General features: G+C 38.6%; 1 protein-coding gene across 2 annotated transcripts in view; it reads right to left on the bottom strand.

Moving 5' to 3' along the window:
• Positions 1–17,285, bottom strand: part of rbfox3a (RNA binding fox-1 homolog 3a) — a 340,080-nt gene that overhangs the window by 193,137 nt on the left and 129,658 nt on the right. For both annotated transcript variants that reach the window (XM_084434216.1, XM_084434219.1), the window contains exon 3: positions 13,061–13,138. In XM_084434216.1, the coding sequence (XP_084290342.1) occupies positions 13,061–13,082 (22 nt within the window). In that variant the 5' untranslated portion in view covers positions 13,083–13,138. The remainder of the gene's footprint in view (positions 1–13,060; positions 13,139–17,285) is intronic.

The raw sequence follows: 17,285 nt of genomic DNA, 5'->3' as shown, positions 1-17,285 counted from the left end.
TGTGTAAAAACGGTCCGTAATTCTCCCTCTGGGACTCTTACACTCTTAAAGCTTCCAGTCGTATAATTTCAGGTTACTATGTGCAACATTTGACAGTAAAAGTTGGATTAATGCAAAGCACATTACAGCAGAGAACTTTAAACTAAGCTTATAACCAAAATGGATTTCCAACAATGTAATGAATTAACGCTGAGGGACAAATTTATGCAAATCAGCCATAATGCTATCAAACGAAAGCAATACCAAGTTAAAAAATAGAATGGTGCACCCAAACATGATCAATACGTATTTCTCTAAGGCATAACTGCTGACGCAGACTGTGTGCCACTGTTACACTATCAATCAGCGGGGAACCATATCAATTTAAGCATTTAAAAGCAATGACATGAATCACCTCTATTCATTATATGATGTGCCCATGAATCGAAGATTCAAAAATTAATCTGGGCAGCAGAGCTGGGCTAGGTGGAAACATATGAGCTGAAATGCTCAAATCAATAACTGCATTATTCTTTTATAGCCTGAAGACAGTGATGCATACAAAGCCATGAATGGGTCGTTCTGATGATCCTAGTAGCTCATCAGAGGTTGAGGGTCTTCTTTTAAAGGACGCATTTCACTTTACGCATGTATAAATGTTGAAAGATTGTGTTTATCGGGCCAAAAAAACCATTAGAAATTTCAACAGGAAGGAGAAAAACAAGCTGTTTCAGGAGATATTTTGCAATAGTGTGGACATTACCAGTGCTTTGCCTGAAGTGGGCATCAAGAGCAATATGTTTGGCAGAAAAAGCATTAGGTCCAATTCAGTAATGGAACATAATTCAGCTGCCACTAGGGTTAAGAATGACTTCCTGGCCGGTTAATACACCATTCCTCCAAACGTTCCCACTGAATTCTCATCATGCTCATTCCCTGCTTCCACTAGGCCTGCTTTTCAGCCATTTTAATTGTAATGAGCCCATTGTACGCTGTATTGGGTGAGATGAAGGGCTCATTATCCTCATAAACAACCCCGTGCGTCCTTTGAGAGGCCTCAAATCAGCGTGATGAGTACCCTCACCCTCACCCTCACCCCTCTCCAAACACTCACTGCAGGCTTAATAATGCAACACTGCGCGATTATCATTACGGGTTCTTTTTTTCCTCTGTTAATTTTTGATGAGGAACTAGTGGAGAAACATCTCTAAGAGCGAAAAGAACATTAACCACAAGGAAACACATAGCTTTGACTAATCATATTACCGTGGCAGGTTGGGAAAGGAGAAATTGTTTAAGCCCAGCACATCTCTGCAAATGTAATCCTTTGCAAGGAACTTTGCCAGTGAGATATACTTTCTTTAGACTTTACATCTATGGGATACCGGCTTCATCAATTCAACAATCCAATGATTAGGGAATGAATCTTGTTTAGATGAATACAGTAGTTGACCCACAAATGAGAATTCTGTCATCATTTATCATATTACATCCTTGTATTTTCTTTTTCCTGTGGAATACAAAAACGTTAACGGCTGCGACCAGGTCTTAATGTCTTAATTTTTTTTGTGAATAAAGGCCCATTCACACCAATATCTAAATATTATAAGCATGCACACTTTGGCTTCTGCTGCTATAAAGGTACAAGCTCTGGTTTCTTAAAGGCACACTATGCAAGATTTGTACCTTAATATGACAGCTTCGAAATCATTTTGATGGTAAACGAACTCATACAGGGTTCCAGACTGCGACCATTTTTTGAGAATGTGCGAGTTAAAATTTGATGTGGTCGCATTTGTGCGAGTGCACGGTCATGTACTACTCAGTTAAATTCACGCATGCGCAACAAAAATGAATGAGTACATCATGAATCCATTTTCCAAACCGTGTTTTTGACTTATCCTGAATCACTACGGTACGCCTCAACGCATTCTCATCCTAGGGCGTCATATACTGACGCTTTTGACATTTCGTCTACATCGAACGCACATGGCACCCTTTAGCGTCAATATGACACGCACAGAGCTTTGTTCGGTTATAGGTAGGTTTAGGTCTGGTGTAGGGTTAGGGTTAGACCGCTAGGAGGCGCCTTCAGTCCCATTTCTATCTGCGTCTCATATTGACGCTAAAGGGTGCCATGGGCGTTCGATGTAGACGAAATGTCAAAAGCGTCAGTATGTGACGCCTTGGGATGAGAACGGGCTGTACGCCTATAATAAGTGTTTATTCGGACTATTTTATCCCGGGGTCGGCTCGGCTGCGGAGTTGCCCAGTGCCTGCGTGACTCGCCATAGACATTAACGGAGAGAAGTAGCTCCGGCTACAATGCTCTTCCGCAAGACACTTGCAGTTTATTTATTAACGAACGTACACGTCACGCGCATTGCACACTGATGGTGAAACGCGCCAATTAGGAATTCAGGAATTACAAGCCAACGAGCCAGCATACAGCCTCAGACACAACTGATGACGAGAGCACAGGTGCGGACAGGGAGGAACCAAGTGAGCAAAGGAATATAACAAATACATATGTTTATGTTTGATTATACAAAAATTAGGGCTGTCAAAATGAACACGTTAACGCATGCAGTTCATTTTTTCAGTTAAACGCGTTAAAAATATTTAACGCAATTAATGCAGCATCAGATTTTTTCTTTCATCCATTGGCTGCTCTATTATAGTATTTTATCACGCTATCATTCATTCAAGTGCTAATAAACAATTCAAGCGCGATAAAACGCAAAAATAAGAACTTAAATCTGTACTGATGGTGCGCTGTCTGTTAATCTCCTCTCTGTGTGATACACACAACACACAACACACAACACACACACACACACAGGACTCATGCGCACAGAATGCCGCTTCAGACAGCGCAGCCGCATTGAGTTCTCTTTCACGCTTGAACGGACAAAAACACACAAAAGTATTAAAATGAACGCAAAGTGTTGTGACAACATCGGATGCTTGTCAGATCCAGATCTGCATTGTATGCATCAGATCTTAAAGCGACAGCAGCCTAATAAACCCGCTTCTGTGATACATTAATGTAAAAAAATCAAATCAAAGAAAAAAGTCAGAGAAAATTACAGTGAAGACTGCGAGGTGTTTGATAACTTTATTCAATTTATGTATATTTCCTACCTAATAGATCAAATATACTTTATGTTGTTTCTACATTAATTTGGAGATTAAATGTGAAATTATTACACTATAAAAATATATGAAAAACTTTAATGTTAAGTGTGATTAAATCGCGAATAGGCTAGTTAATTGTTTTAATGGATTGACAGTACTAAATAAAATACAATCAAACATTAAAAAACATACATGTTTTTTTTTATAGTTATTTTTTATGGTTTTCATTTAAAAGATTAAAACATTTTGCCAACATGAGGTCTTGTGTCACTGTCAGTCTTTTTACATCAGTGCAAAACTAGGGTACGCAGATTAGGACAACTATTCATCAGCATGCATTGATTAATTCCATGTTGTACAAAAAACTATTTGGTGCGACCAAATCATGTGCTGGTGCGACCAACTGAGAAAGTTGAAGGGAGAAAAGTTATTCTGGAGCCCTGTGATAGTAGGGCAATTCATCCCGATAGCAAAGGGCAAAACAAGCAAAGCAGGTTTGAGAGGTGGCGCCCCGCCAAATCTTCCAAGAATCACGACTTGCTTTACGGCACGACGTCACATACATACATCAGCAACATATGAAGCAGCCTCTATGGAAGACACTAGCACGCATTTCAGAAGTGAATCATGGCAGAGTCGAAGAAGAAAACGCGGTCGGAAGAGTCAAGGAAAGGAAAACGACAGTAACGTTAAATACAAGTACTCCACAGCGACTCTAGGGGTCGATGTTTGAGAAAAACGAAAACTGCATAGTGTGCCTTTAATGGCTCTTAATGTTTTTATCGTTCATCAGGCTTGAGTTATTTCAACAATATGGTCGCTCAGTATTGTTATCTTTTTAGTTGTAGCGTGGACTTCCCTATTCTCATAGAAAGTGAGCCGGCTTTAAAGGGATAGTTCACCCAAAAATGATTTTTTTTTCATGAATTACTCACCCTCATGTCGTTCCAAACCCATAAGACTTTCGTTCATCTTCGGTACACAAATTAATTTCTTTTTACTGAAATCTGAGAGCTTTCTGTTCCTTCATTGACAGCTACGCAACTACCACTTGTCTTTGACGCTTCAAAAAGTTCATAAAGAGATCATAAAGCTAATCCATATGAATTGAGCGGTTTAGTTCAGATTTTCTGAAGAGACCAGATCGCTTTACATGATGAACAGATTGAATTTAGGCTTGAATTCACATATAAACATTCATCAACTCACACATCAGCTGTGGTAAATGGGAGCTCAAGCATGTTCACTCAACATGTTACACAGCACATTTGAGATTCCTCAAGAACCAATGAAGTTCATTCTCATATGTTACACAGCACATTTGAGATTCCTCAAGAACCAATGAAGTTCATTCTCATATGTTACACAGCACATTTGAGATTCCTCAAGAACCAATGAAGTTCATTCTAATATGTTACACAGCACATTTGAGATTCCTCAAGAACCAATTAGGTTCATTCTCGTGTGTTATGCACAGACATGGGGACTTGTGACTTGGTGACTTGGACTCGAGTCGACTCGAGTCGCTATTTTTATGACTTGTGACTTGACTTGACAAAAAATTAAATACTTGAGACTTGACTCGGACTTGGAAGTTAAAGACTCGGGACTTGACTTGACTTGAGACACGATGACTTGAATGACTTGAGTGTTAATCACATAATTTTTTCAGTTTGAATATAAAATATATAAATTATTTTTAAAAATAAAGTTGATTACCCAGCTGGAGCGCAGGCTGAGAATAGCGTTGTCATTGACTGGATCACTACACTATCATCAGTCGCGCCCTCTCGTACCTTGCACACCACGCCCACAGATCAGATATCACATCAACATGTCAGCCGGAGGGGTACTGAGGGTCATCGCTTTCGGCTTCGAGAATTATTCACAAGATGGCAAAAGACGAACAGCGCTTTGCAAGACCATTAACATCGCGGCCAACTCTCACGCATTCACCGTGAGACACACGCGACACTGACTTTTCACACGCGCTCATTCATTTTCTCACGCACAGAAAAATCGTGACACAAGAGCAGGTTACGATATAAAAAAATCTCAGCTCTCAGATTCTGTAATTTTTATTACGAAATTCAAACAATAAATACCGTTTTGGCGCTTGTAAATGTGACGCAGATCCCTAGCGCGGCACGTGAACCGATCATCTCTAGCTAGTAAATAAACACGAATGAACAATGTTGAAAGATACAGTACAGCTGAACTTACCGAAATGTATATTCCTCATACATAATATCGACCAATCAATCAAACAAATGGGTCAATAAAACAGCTGGAGAACAATTATGTCACATAACATTTACCTCAGGAAAGCCATTTGATGACCACGTTAGTTGGCTAGAAAAAGTATTTTGCTAAATATGTGTACTATATTACATATTTATTATATTTTTACTTATCATTAAATAAAGTTGTTATTATAATAAAAAACTTATTATATCTCTCTGTATGTTTACAGCATTAGGTGAGTTGTTTTTTTTCTTGAGAATAATTAGTGCCTATCTTGTGTAGCCTACCTAATATTTATCCAAATGAGTCAATATTAAGTCAGATCACAATAATTGAATTGAATTGAAATAATAAAAAAGCGTAGCTTACCAGAAATTGTACCATGTAAACATTGTAACATGTTGTCACTAAACCGAATACAATTCAGTTTAGTTACTAAAATGTTTTGACAATCACAATACACTTATTGTAAACACAGTTTACGTACAACATTAAACTTTGTTACATTTTAAACACTGTTGGCAGAAGTGAAAAATAAATAATTTTATGAAGTTACAATTTTGCTTGATTCCATGATGTATTTTACTGAACATGAGTATTTACAATGCAAATCCAAATTATTGTAATTTATTGACAGTAACTGATATCTTGTCTTTTCACTTTATTAAGATCAGATTCTGCAGGTAAAATTACAATAATAAGGTGACTTGACTTGGACTTGACTTGACCTACTACAGGACTTGACTTGACTTGACTTGACATAGCCTGTGACTTGACTTGACTTGACTTGCCCAAGAAAAAAATACTTGGGACTTACTTGAGACTTGAAGGTTAAGACTTGAGACTTACTTGAGACTTGCATATGTATGACTTGGTCCCATCTCTGGTTATGCAGCACGTTTGAGCTTCCACAATGAGGTTGTCAATGGAGAAACAGAAAGCTCTCAGATTTCATCAAAAAGATCTTCATTTGTGTTCCGAAGACTTGCAGGTTTGGAACGACATGAGGGTGAATAAATGATGATTTTCTGTGAACTATCCCTTTAACTGCCATGATCTCCATTTACTTTCATTGTATTAAAAAAAAAAAAATCCAGGAAAGTTAATCTAACAACATGAGGTTTAGTAAATAATGACAGAATTTTCATTTTGTTGGGTGAACAGTTCTTTCAATATTGAATAATCCTGACTACAACACTGCTAATCAAATGATCACAGACTATAACGTATCATGCGTATCAGCATGTCAACCACATCGCAATCATTTCTCGTCTGTATGACAGAGGATAGGACGCTAGCTAAGATTAACTTCCTGTTTGCGCTTCCTTGCAGCAACTGACACAGAGACATCTTTCGATAATCAATGTCATGTCTCCATGCTTCAAAGAACCCCCGATCCTGTCCAAGAAGCATTTTAAAACATCAAAACTTTCTAATTAAAGGCGTGTCATTGAGACTCTGATTTGAGTCCTGTGATTTGGCCAGAGGGGCTCCTGATGAGAGCTGATACAAGCCAAACAGTCTCGGGTGTAATTACGATTAGAAAGCCCTCATTTGAAGAGCACTCGTAAGGGTGAGTGTGAGAGAAAAGCCCCTTTATAACCAAAGTGTTTCCAATATTGCCCTCAATGGCGTTCACAATGGCAAGCCACAGCAAGGCATATAAAACATCACTACTGACAAAGAATGTACATGAGGGTGCAACATTAAAAGGACAGTTCACCCAAAACATTTAAATTAATTTACTCACCCTTATGTCTTTTTAAACCTGTTTGACTTTTTTATAGATGAATGTCTATGGTGCTTTTTAGCATACAATGAAAGTGAATGGTGACCAGGGTCAGAAATTAACTAGGGCTTGTGGCAAAAAAAGTGGCAACAAAATATTAAAATGCGGAGGGTTTAAAAAACTGGGTTTATGAGATATCCCAATTTAACATTTTAAAGTGTGATTTCTAGACCTAGAAAAGTCATGTAAATAAATCAAATGTAAAACTCCATGGACATTTTACAACTTTTTACGATTTATTATTATTATTTATTTTCGTCAAGCAAGAAGAATGTCAAGCAAAATATCCAGTAAATAACATAAATTTCTGCTTGTTCCTCGCAAAAAGCTATCATACGACTTCAAAAGACTTGCACTATATCATATTAGGTCACGTTATGATGTTTTTATTTTATTTTAATCACATGGTGGTTGTTGTTTTTTTGGGACCATCCAATTTTATTCTATGGAAGAAAACATTGTGAACATTCTTCAAGACATCTCCTTTTGTGTTTGACTGAAGAAAGAAATTCATACAGATTTTGAATGGCACGAGGCCAAGTAAATGACCACAAAACTTTAAATTTGAGCTGTCTCTTTAAAACCTGTTGCACAATAACACTGCAAGACAGCGTGCTAAATAAGTGGTGTGTAAAAAGGGCAGATACTGAGTAAGCACTCTTTTGCATATTTCCCCTGGTTCTCAATATTTTACAGCATGAATTATAATATTCTGTTCTTTGAAGTCCCCAGTAAGGCTTTGCGTCGGCTCTGAGTAATTCCAAATGTATATTTTCCTCACGGTGCACTTGCACACACCCCATCTGCCGTGATTTAGGCCTAAAACAAACAGCTCAAACAGGCAGCAGTGGATACAGTGGATGCCACTATCCACCAAGGTAACCGAGTTAAGATTGAACGCTTTCCCGGCAATTGGATTTCCATTGACAGATCCGCAGAAGCTGCAGACGTACAGAAACAGAGCGGCGAGGCAGTCAGGTGCAATCTTTGCTCTTTCACCCCTTTGCTTTTTGAAAGCATCTGACCAAAGAGGGCTGATATCTGGCTCAGTGCTCGAAAAAAGGTAAGTCTGTTAGTATCAGTTGTACTTGGACGTTTGCATTTGGCCATCTACGCAGAGTGATTTATTTGAGCCGAAGGAAACACGGTGCACAAATTATGCTTTGCTAAGCGATTTAAGGAACTCTATTTTAGAGGGACGAGTGAGTCTTTGACCTTGAGGATCTTTGTTAGTCTTGGATCAGATGGTCAGTTTAATGCTGAGTTCAGGACGTTTACAGTTACAAAATACCAGTGCCAGACCCGAGCCAGGTCTATCATTTCATCTCATTACTCAGTTGTCACAAGGGATTTTTCCCTCTCTCTGTCCATTCTGTTAATGGCATCAATGGCCCTTCACCTTGGGAATGAGGAACTCAAAATATAGCAGAAAAAAAGAAACATGCCCCTTACAACTTGGCCTTGAGGTTTTATTATTTAACTTAAAAAAAGGTAGTTTACTGAAAATTACTTGATGGTTGCTTAAAAAGTTTTTTTTTTTTTTTTTTACTTTATACTGAAAATACTGAAAAGTCATGTTTGGAGGTTCTATTTAACATGGAAAAAGTGTATCCCCCCCCCCCCCCCTTTTTTTTTTGTTGTTGCAAAATTACCATTATAAACAAAGCCCTATATTTGGCAGAATATATTTGCACTTTAAAAACAGGCGTAATGACAGCAATTCATCAAACATTTACTCAGCGGAAATACTACTGAGAAATAAATGATTTTGGCAGGATGATAAACTCAGTTGTGAGAGAGATTTGTAGATAATCAGACAAAACGGGCGAAAATTGCATGAATAATTTGTCGACGCGAGAGCGAGACAACCGAACTGTTACACAGCGTGCTCCAGGGGTTGGAGCGTCGTCGTCTGCCGAGACGTGGCTGAATTTGACTAATGCCTCTCTCGCTGTGAACAATAGAGACGAATGTTACTTTAAATCCGAAATACTTAAATCCAGCTTTCGATGACTCCAGGCAAATATCATTAATCACGCTAGGCCCACCTCGCACAGCACGCGCGTGCACGACCAGATGATGGCTTTCCCCGACTCAATCCATCACGTACGTGTCGTGAGCGCGGCCCCTCGTACCGGCTGAGAGCCTCCACGTAGGGGCCCCGCTAAGTGAAAGAGTTACAACAGCTGTACCTGGCGCTGGTCGGTGCTCTCAGAGCGGCCCGGCTCCCTACTTAGAATGTCATCCGGCTCGTTTTAAAAGAGCGTCACGCCACGGAGCTCCTCATTTGATGTATCGTTCCTCATCTTTACAATTTTGGGAATAACAGGTCTAACTTATCAATTTGGCACCTGAAATCCCACCGCTTACAGTTTTAGCACATCATGTGTGGGGGTGATGTCATCCTGTGACAGCACTTCCTCTTCTCATTACGGGACATTTTTAGACAGGCCAATAAAAATGAGAAAGGAGGCCATTTTAGAATATCCCATTTGCCTGAAAGTGAATCAAGTTATCTCCATTATTTCAGCACTAAGGTGTGCGGTGACAACGCCGACGTGGAAGAAGTAGATTTCCGCCTCTGTCAGAAAGTAAAGGCCACTCTGAGTCCACCACAGGGATTGGCCACGGCGCAAATGCGCTAACATAAACCTCATAATCGTTCTTAATGTCTAAACATAAATGTTTACTGCTGACGGCATTGTGGTGTTTTGGCAGAAAACGTGCCCATTGCAAAGACAACATGGGGGTAAAAAAGGGGGAAAATGCTATTGCTATTTGTGAGTAATATTTAATTAATGACTTTCATAAATAATGAATAGAGCGGATGTAATTGCAGATGTTTTTATGATGACAGGCTTGGCTTCACTGGGCTTTTTTTTCTCCTCCCTCTTTTCAATTACCGTCCAGAACAGGGGGAGGCAGAGAGAAGAAATGGAGGGAGAGAGGGAGAGAGAGAGAGAGAGAGAGAGAGAAGAAATGGAGAGAGAGAGAGAGAGAGAGAGAGGCTGGTGGAGGCAGAATTAAAGAGGCTTTTTGTCGCGTTTAATATCAATTCATTCCATGGACTGCTGACACAGGCAGTCCAGAGAGCCCAGGATTTATGGCTCCCTCTAATGGGCATGCTCAGAATCAAAGGCCTGTCGTCAGCACTACTTAAACCACTCCTCTCTCACTCCCTCGCTCCGGCCCTCTCCTCTCCACTCCACTTTTAAAGACACAAGCTCATTTACAGCCCTATAGTAGCAATTCGCAACTAGTTTGGTTCAGGACCCAAATTTTAATTTGGACATCAAGTAGTCTCCCAACACGGCACCAAAATGTCAAATAAGCCATTTATAGTTATTTCTCTTATCTTGCATCGTGCACTATCAAGGATAACAGTATGTCATGCAACCTGCCCACACTGGCATTTGTCTAATTTGGCAAGCTTCAATAGTGACAGATGACACCGTAGAGTTTGGATATGGGAACCGAACAACTGGATATGGGAATCGTCTCCTCACTTTTAAAAGTTTATAATCCTTTTAATTTTTTAATACGTTTTAATTTTGCTATCAATTTCATCAATTATTTTTTTCATTTAGCATTGTTTTATTCCTGCAGTTGAGAACCACTGCTGTGAAGGACACACACACACACACACACACACACCAGAGATGTAACTGTATCAGTCATTTCAGTTTTGCACTACTCAGAAAAAAAGGAAGGTAAGATCAGGAATGTGCACATGAAGTTTCTGCTTTCATGCATAAGGTAAATTAAGTGGGTCTTAGTCACCAACTGAACTACAAACATATTTTTGGGTAAAACTTTTATGCAGACATTTTCAAGCAGAAATCATGATCTATGAATAAGTTCACACTTTCTAAATTTAGAATATCAGAAACAACTGAGGGCATTCAGACAAACCACATAAGCGTTCATAATATATCTACATCTACACTCAGACTTCCTTTATTGTTCCCAGAGGGGAAATTAAGGTGTTACAGCAGCAACCGAAAGAACAAGACACAAAACTAAATTAAACAATCACAATAACTCAAAAATACAGAGTGCCATGCAATGACCTGATTGGCATAGTAAACTCAAAATCACCTCCACTCACACACTGCCACGCTTTCACTGCATCATACCTTAACCATCAAACATCTCATGTCCTTAGTCCAAGACAAAAATTCCAATATGTAGGCCTATTTATATTAGGCTACATAATTATATACACACAAACGTATATATGTATATGTAACTATATTATATAAAAACTTAAATAACTATACACACACACACACACACTCACATATGAATGTATGTAATATATAATATAAAACAAGCTTCATTTTTCATCAAATGTGATGGAAAATCGTTGTATGTCTGTACACGTTATATGCAAATATTAATGATTGAGACCTAATCTCTATCTGAACCAGGTTTCTAGTAATGTAACTGATCCACAGAGGAAACACCCCAGACAGACGGAAAACAACGATGACATTGAGACATACAGCGGATAAGGATGATATAGGAGCGAGAGAAAAAGCCTGTAAATGTAAATTGTGCAAAAATATGAAATCCACCCCATGAATTGAAGAGTCAGATTCAATTTCAATCTAACCTTTGCTTACAGCACCATTTACTCTTGAAAACACTCAACTCAAAACCAGGATGATCATGCACCGATATATTGAGGGGGTCACCACAGGCAATCAGGCTCTTTTAGTGCCCTAGGCAAAAGGGAAAAAAAAAATATATATATATACAAATAAACCTTTTCAACAATATGAGCATAGTGTGTTATGTCTAGTAGTATAGCTTAAGGAAACGAGGAAGCTTGGAGGAGTTTAGAGGAGTTTGGAGCGACATGAGTGTGAGATTATGCCATCATTTTCTTTTTTTTTTATAATATATACATTTTTTATTATTATTATTTTTAAATCAGTGCTACCTGACTACAGAAAATAGAAAAAAAGACAGTTGTCTTTCCTTTTGCCACATAGATAAAAAATTAAACACCCATAATGCACTGGGCATGTTGCCGTCCATGGCCACTCTCACCAGTCCCCTATGCATATGCTTGCCAGAGTCAGATATCACCTTGCTTTAGTAGGACATATTTCTTAGCAAACTTTTAGGTATAATGGTGTCAACTTCTATTGTTCAGAGGTGCAAGAATTCATGAGTAAACATTTAGCGGGAGTGAGTTATTTTCAGTTTCCAGTGAATGATCCAGCGAGTTGTAGGGAATGGCTAAAGGCTGCAAAGAATTGTAAATACGGACAAAACGCTGTGACAGACAATCTGAAAAAAAAACCCCCTCCATGTTTGCAGTAAACATTTCAAACTCGATGACTATGAACACAGTGTTTTAGGTCAAACGGAGGGGAAAAGACTGAAAGAAACTGCCGTTCTGTCAGTTCCGCCCAACCTGCCGAAGCAAAATGCTAAGAAATCTGTTGCAAAAGTGTTCCATTTTTACCAAAATGCTGTTTAGAGTAGACATAGTACGGTACAATTTTACAATAACTGTTCTGTTAATAACCCTCTGTCGATCTGACTGTCCGTGGGTGGGGATACAAAAATGCAGAAGTGTAATCTGTAGTTTTCACAAGTTGTCAAAAGTCTCCTACTGACAAATAAATGTGAATTTCTCAGTCCAGATAACACAGAGAACTAGTAAACATTGTCCATTTACATATAGCTACTACCGACATTTTAACAGTAAAAAAAGTGGGTTGAAATGTTGAAAATCGGCGAAGTTACATTTTAACTTAGCTAAAAAATCAGACGGGGCACGTGCCACTTTGAATGGGCATGATTCATTCTAACACACACACGCACGCACACACACACATCTTTCACCTACTCATCCAAACAACATATCTGGTCCATGACCTCCACAAACACACTCACCTGCCCAGATAGGGGTCTCCATGTACAGCTGTGTCTGAGCTTGTGGGGTCTCACTGCAACCACAGAAGTGTCCGATTCCTGCGGGAGAGAGAAAAAGTGACAAGTTTTGAGCAAGAATGTAAGCCACAGAAATTACACACAAACAAAAAAACATTTAATTCCTCAAAAAGTGGTATTTTAAATTTCCTTTGAATTTAGTAAAGTCCGTCTACCATCACAAAGAGGGTGAGCTCCCAATTTACATTGCAGATTGCTCTGAAAATCCTTGTTTTAGTGAATATGTTTGTGTGTTTGGACTTTAATTGTTTTTTTGTTTGTTTGATTTTTCATTTTGCACGCCCTTGTTATGATAATTTGCAAGGGGATTGAGGAATAGTCAGAGGACCTGCAGGGTTTAGATAAACTCAGAGCCCCACCAGAACCACCAAATCCTCTGCATGTATGCAACCGCGCTTCATGCTACGCTGGTGCTGAAGTGGATCTGCCGTAACATTTGGAGCACACACACACCAGCCTGTGTGCTACCTCACATATGGATAAATAAAGCACATATGGATAAAAAAAATGAATAAAATGCACTCGTTGGATACATACACATGGAAGCTGCAAATACACAAGGCATATATTAACAACAAACCCCCTCACGTCCTGTTAACCCTTTCCAAATGGAAACAACTCAGTCTGATAGTTGGATAAGAACGATAATCATTCTGTTGGTCTGACCTGGTGAGAAAATGGGCCTGATGTCACGGTTAATTTAAAATCGACTGAACTAAGGCAGGTTTGGCTGTGTGTACGTGATAGCAGTTAGCTTCAAATCACATTCTTATTTAGAGAAACATTTCGGTGAGTAAGAAATCACTTCACCCAGAGTGTGTGAGGGAGGAAGAAGAAGAAGAAGAAGAAGAAAAAAGAAACAGGGAAAGATGATAATGCTGCAACTTTTCTTTGGACAGAAATATATACAACCCAACAAACACTGGACCCCATGAGAGTGAATGCAGCACTCAGAACAAAAGACCCTGTTAGAGCATTACCGTAATTACATCGCCATAATGGTCTCTATTGCAGGCTATTCAGATCAAATATGCATAGTGCCCGTCCATATCCACAGGGCTTGATAAAAGTGTTGTTCCTATGTGTCATTTAATTGTTAGCATTAATCTGAAATATATAGCTAATGTGTTTATGTGCACTCTGCCATGCTGGAATTGAATGTATTTCTGTCCTTCCTGCACATCATTCTTTATCAACTCACTCTCCACATTTTTTTTTTTCTGGTACCTCTGCTTGACTCTGTTTCCCATCACACTTTCTTTTTTTCTTAAGGGGAAAGTTCACCCAAAAGTACATTTTTGTATGACTTCAGTGGAACTCAAAAGAATAAACTGGACAAGATTAAAAAAAGAGAGTCTTCTGTAGTCTTCTGAAGCCACAAGTGTGAGAAACAAATTTGTCGTTAATCACTTCATTTTAAAATTTGTTGTCATCGAACTGATCTTGAAAACTGATTTGTGAAAGAATCAATCAGTTTTTTTGTGAACCAAATGATTCATTTGAAAAGATCTGACTCAAAAGAATGATTCATTCACAATCCAGATGGATGAATGAATCTCTACTTATCTCGCGAATATACCAAGAATAGCTAGAGCTAAATAGTGATCTCTTTCTCACAGAAAGCTATTGTATGATTTCGGAAGACTAGCAGAAAAAGGTATATGGCCAATTGTATGGTGCTTTTTGCATTGTTTTTGGAGGATTGTATTAATTGTAATTGCATGCAAAAGAAAACAATGCTTAGAGTTCCTCCTTTTGCACAGGAGAAAGAAAGTTATACAGGTTTGGAAAGACATAAGGTTTGATTTCATTTTTGGATAAACAATTCCTTTTTTCCCTTTCTCCCAAAGTCCATTCTCTCTCTGTGTCTGTCTATCTGAGAGAGGCTGTAGTTCTCTGCGGGGAAGTGTCTAATTTCATTCCGAGTGTTCCCCTCTGTGGTCAAGAGTAGAACTGAAACCCGGAGATGCAGGAAGTCTTCTGGGAAATCCAGGCCACTACCAACTCGGTGAGAATTCATTTCAGAGGAATTTCGCTTCGCTTGCCTGAAAACAGGCTCACGGGGTGGCAATGAAAAACAGAGGTCTCTGCATGTCAACAAAACCCTGAGCATATTTGAGTCCATCCACCGGACTCAACGTGTATGTACACAAATGCTACATTCCAAAAAATAGAAAGCTGCCAACGGAGGCAGCAATTTAAGCTCAAGGCTGTTTCAAAATGTATAGGAAACATGATACCTCTTTGGATCAAAATACTAAGACAACATCGGATATATAAGCCTACTTTGTAGAAAAGACAATCCCAATATGTAACGCAATAAAATTCAATAGGGGAAAATAAATTCCAGAAGTGAAAGACAATAAACGGCTTATATAGTGCAACTATCCATCCACTTTGTTTAACAGTTGAACTAACAGTGAACCAAACCAACTAGCCACAAGGTGAATCACAATATTACACACTTTGATGAATAAAAATAAAAAGACTAAAGTACAAAACAATGTATCCCACTTAATGTCTTAAATGAGGTAAAGAACTATAAATCACATGAAGCTTTGCACTTGACAGTCCAATTTAAAGCAATGGACAAATATAAAACTATTGATGAAGGTGTTGATGAAGATCTTTATAGTTTCTAAGTTATCATACAAAAACGATTTCCTATTGAGAAATAGGAATATTTATTTCCAGAACCCAGCTGTTGCACTCTATTAAGCTATTATGCTAATAGCTTAGCAACATACCAACATCAAATTCTATTAGTCAATTGTGTGAGGGAGCAGAGCTACCAAATCATTCTCTTAGGAGGTTCAGTGAAGGTTAGGATACTGAAGGTAAGACAGCTGCCTGTGTAGGCAGTCTACTAGGTTTTCCTCTTTCCTTCACTTCAAGTTCAACAAATTTACTAAAAAAATTGTGTTTGAAGCAGGACTGATATAAGTAATTAAAATTAAGGATGGAGGATGATAAATTTAGCTCATTTACAAGTACAACCGGTGTCTAAAGCATTAGTGTTTGTTGATATGTAAGTAAGTGCATCAATGTCCATTGTGGCCTGACACTCAATCTTTTGAGCAGGTATTGATGGATCGCAAAGGATCTCACGCAATAACACAGACGCCAACACACACACACATGAACAAAGCGTGTGTATTGATTTAATCCAAAACAGAGCTCATATCTCACAGCCCCCTGTCTCCCTCCCACACCGTCTCTCTCTCTCTCTCTCTCTGTAATGAATTACCAGGCACTGGCTCCAGTATTTTTGGGAACAAGGCCAACATAATTTGTTATTTCATCATAAGTAATTAAAAGCTGTTTCTTTTCCTGTTGTGTCTGAGCTGATTAATTATTTGGACGGTAAAAAGGCATAAATAACACAGAACTGAAGACTGCCATGGAAAAAACAATAAAACAACCATCACTCGGACTACATTGATGTCGCAAGCAAAAAGAAAATAGCATCTCACTAAAGTCTATTTGCCCAGCTATTTAGTTTCGTACATGGCAATAAATAAACTGTCGGCTGCTGTATGATGAGAACAGTGCAATAAAAAATGTTATATCTCAACTATGAAAGCTCTGCTGCATGTAAGCAGATGAATACAAGGAGTCTGACAGGTGTAATGCCATGTAATGTACATTTGTGTATTGTTACATATTGTCATTTAAGTACGATTTTGATATTGCAAACATTATTTCCCCCCTATACCCTTAGATAGGGCACTATTTGAGGGGACATCCATTTGTAGTGGTGTCCGAAACCATAGTGGACGTTATCGAGTACACTCATTCAATCTCACAATGCACGCAATAACGAGTGTACAAGCAATGTACGCTCAACAGCTAGAGAATACCCATAATGCACTGTGAGAGTCGCGTGCCAAATTAATTCATGCATCTGACCAGAAAATGGTGACTGCAGCTGAATCATCCATCCATCCATTTTCCAAACTGCTGGTTCAATGTGGGTATAGCGTAATATCATACAAGTATAAATTCCTTTTTAATTGATTTTTATTTATACATATAGTTTCCATGACAAAGTTTAAGATAAATCTTTTCATCTTACTACTGGAGTTGCCAGTTTGCTAAGTTTCAAATGATTACTAATCACAAACTAATTCAAAAGAATTTGCTCACTCATTTTCATTCACTCCTTCAA

The sequence above is a fragment of the Rutilus rutilus genome, assembly GCF_951802725.1.
Source record: "Rutilus rutilus genome assembly, chromosome: 16".
Classification (NCBI taxonomy): domain Eukaryota; kingdom Metazoa; phylum Chordata; class Actinopteri; order Cypriniformes; family Leuciscidae; genus Rutilus; species Rutilus rutilus.
This window is presented reverse-complemented; position numbering and strand designations above follow the sequence as displayed.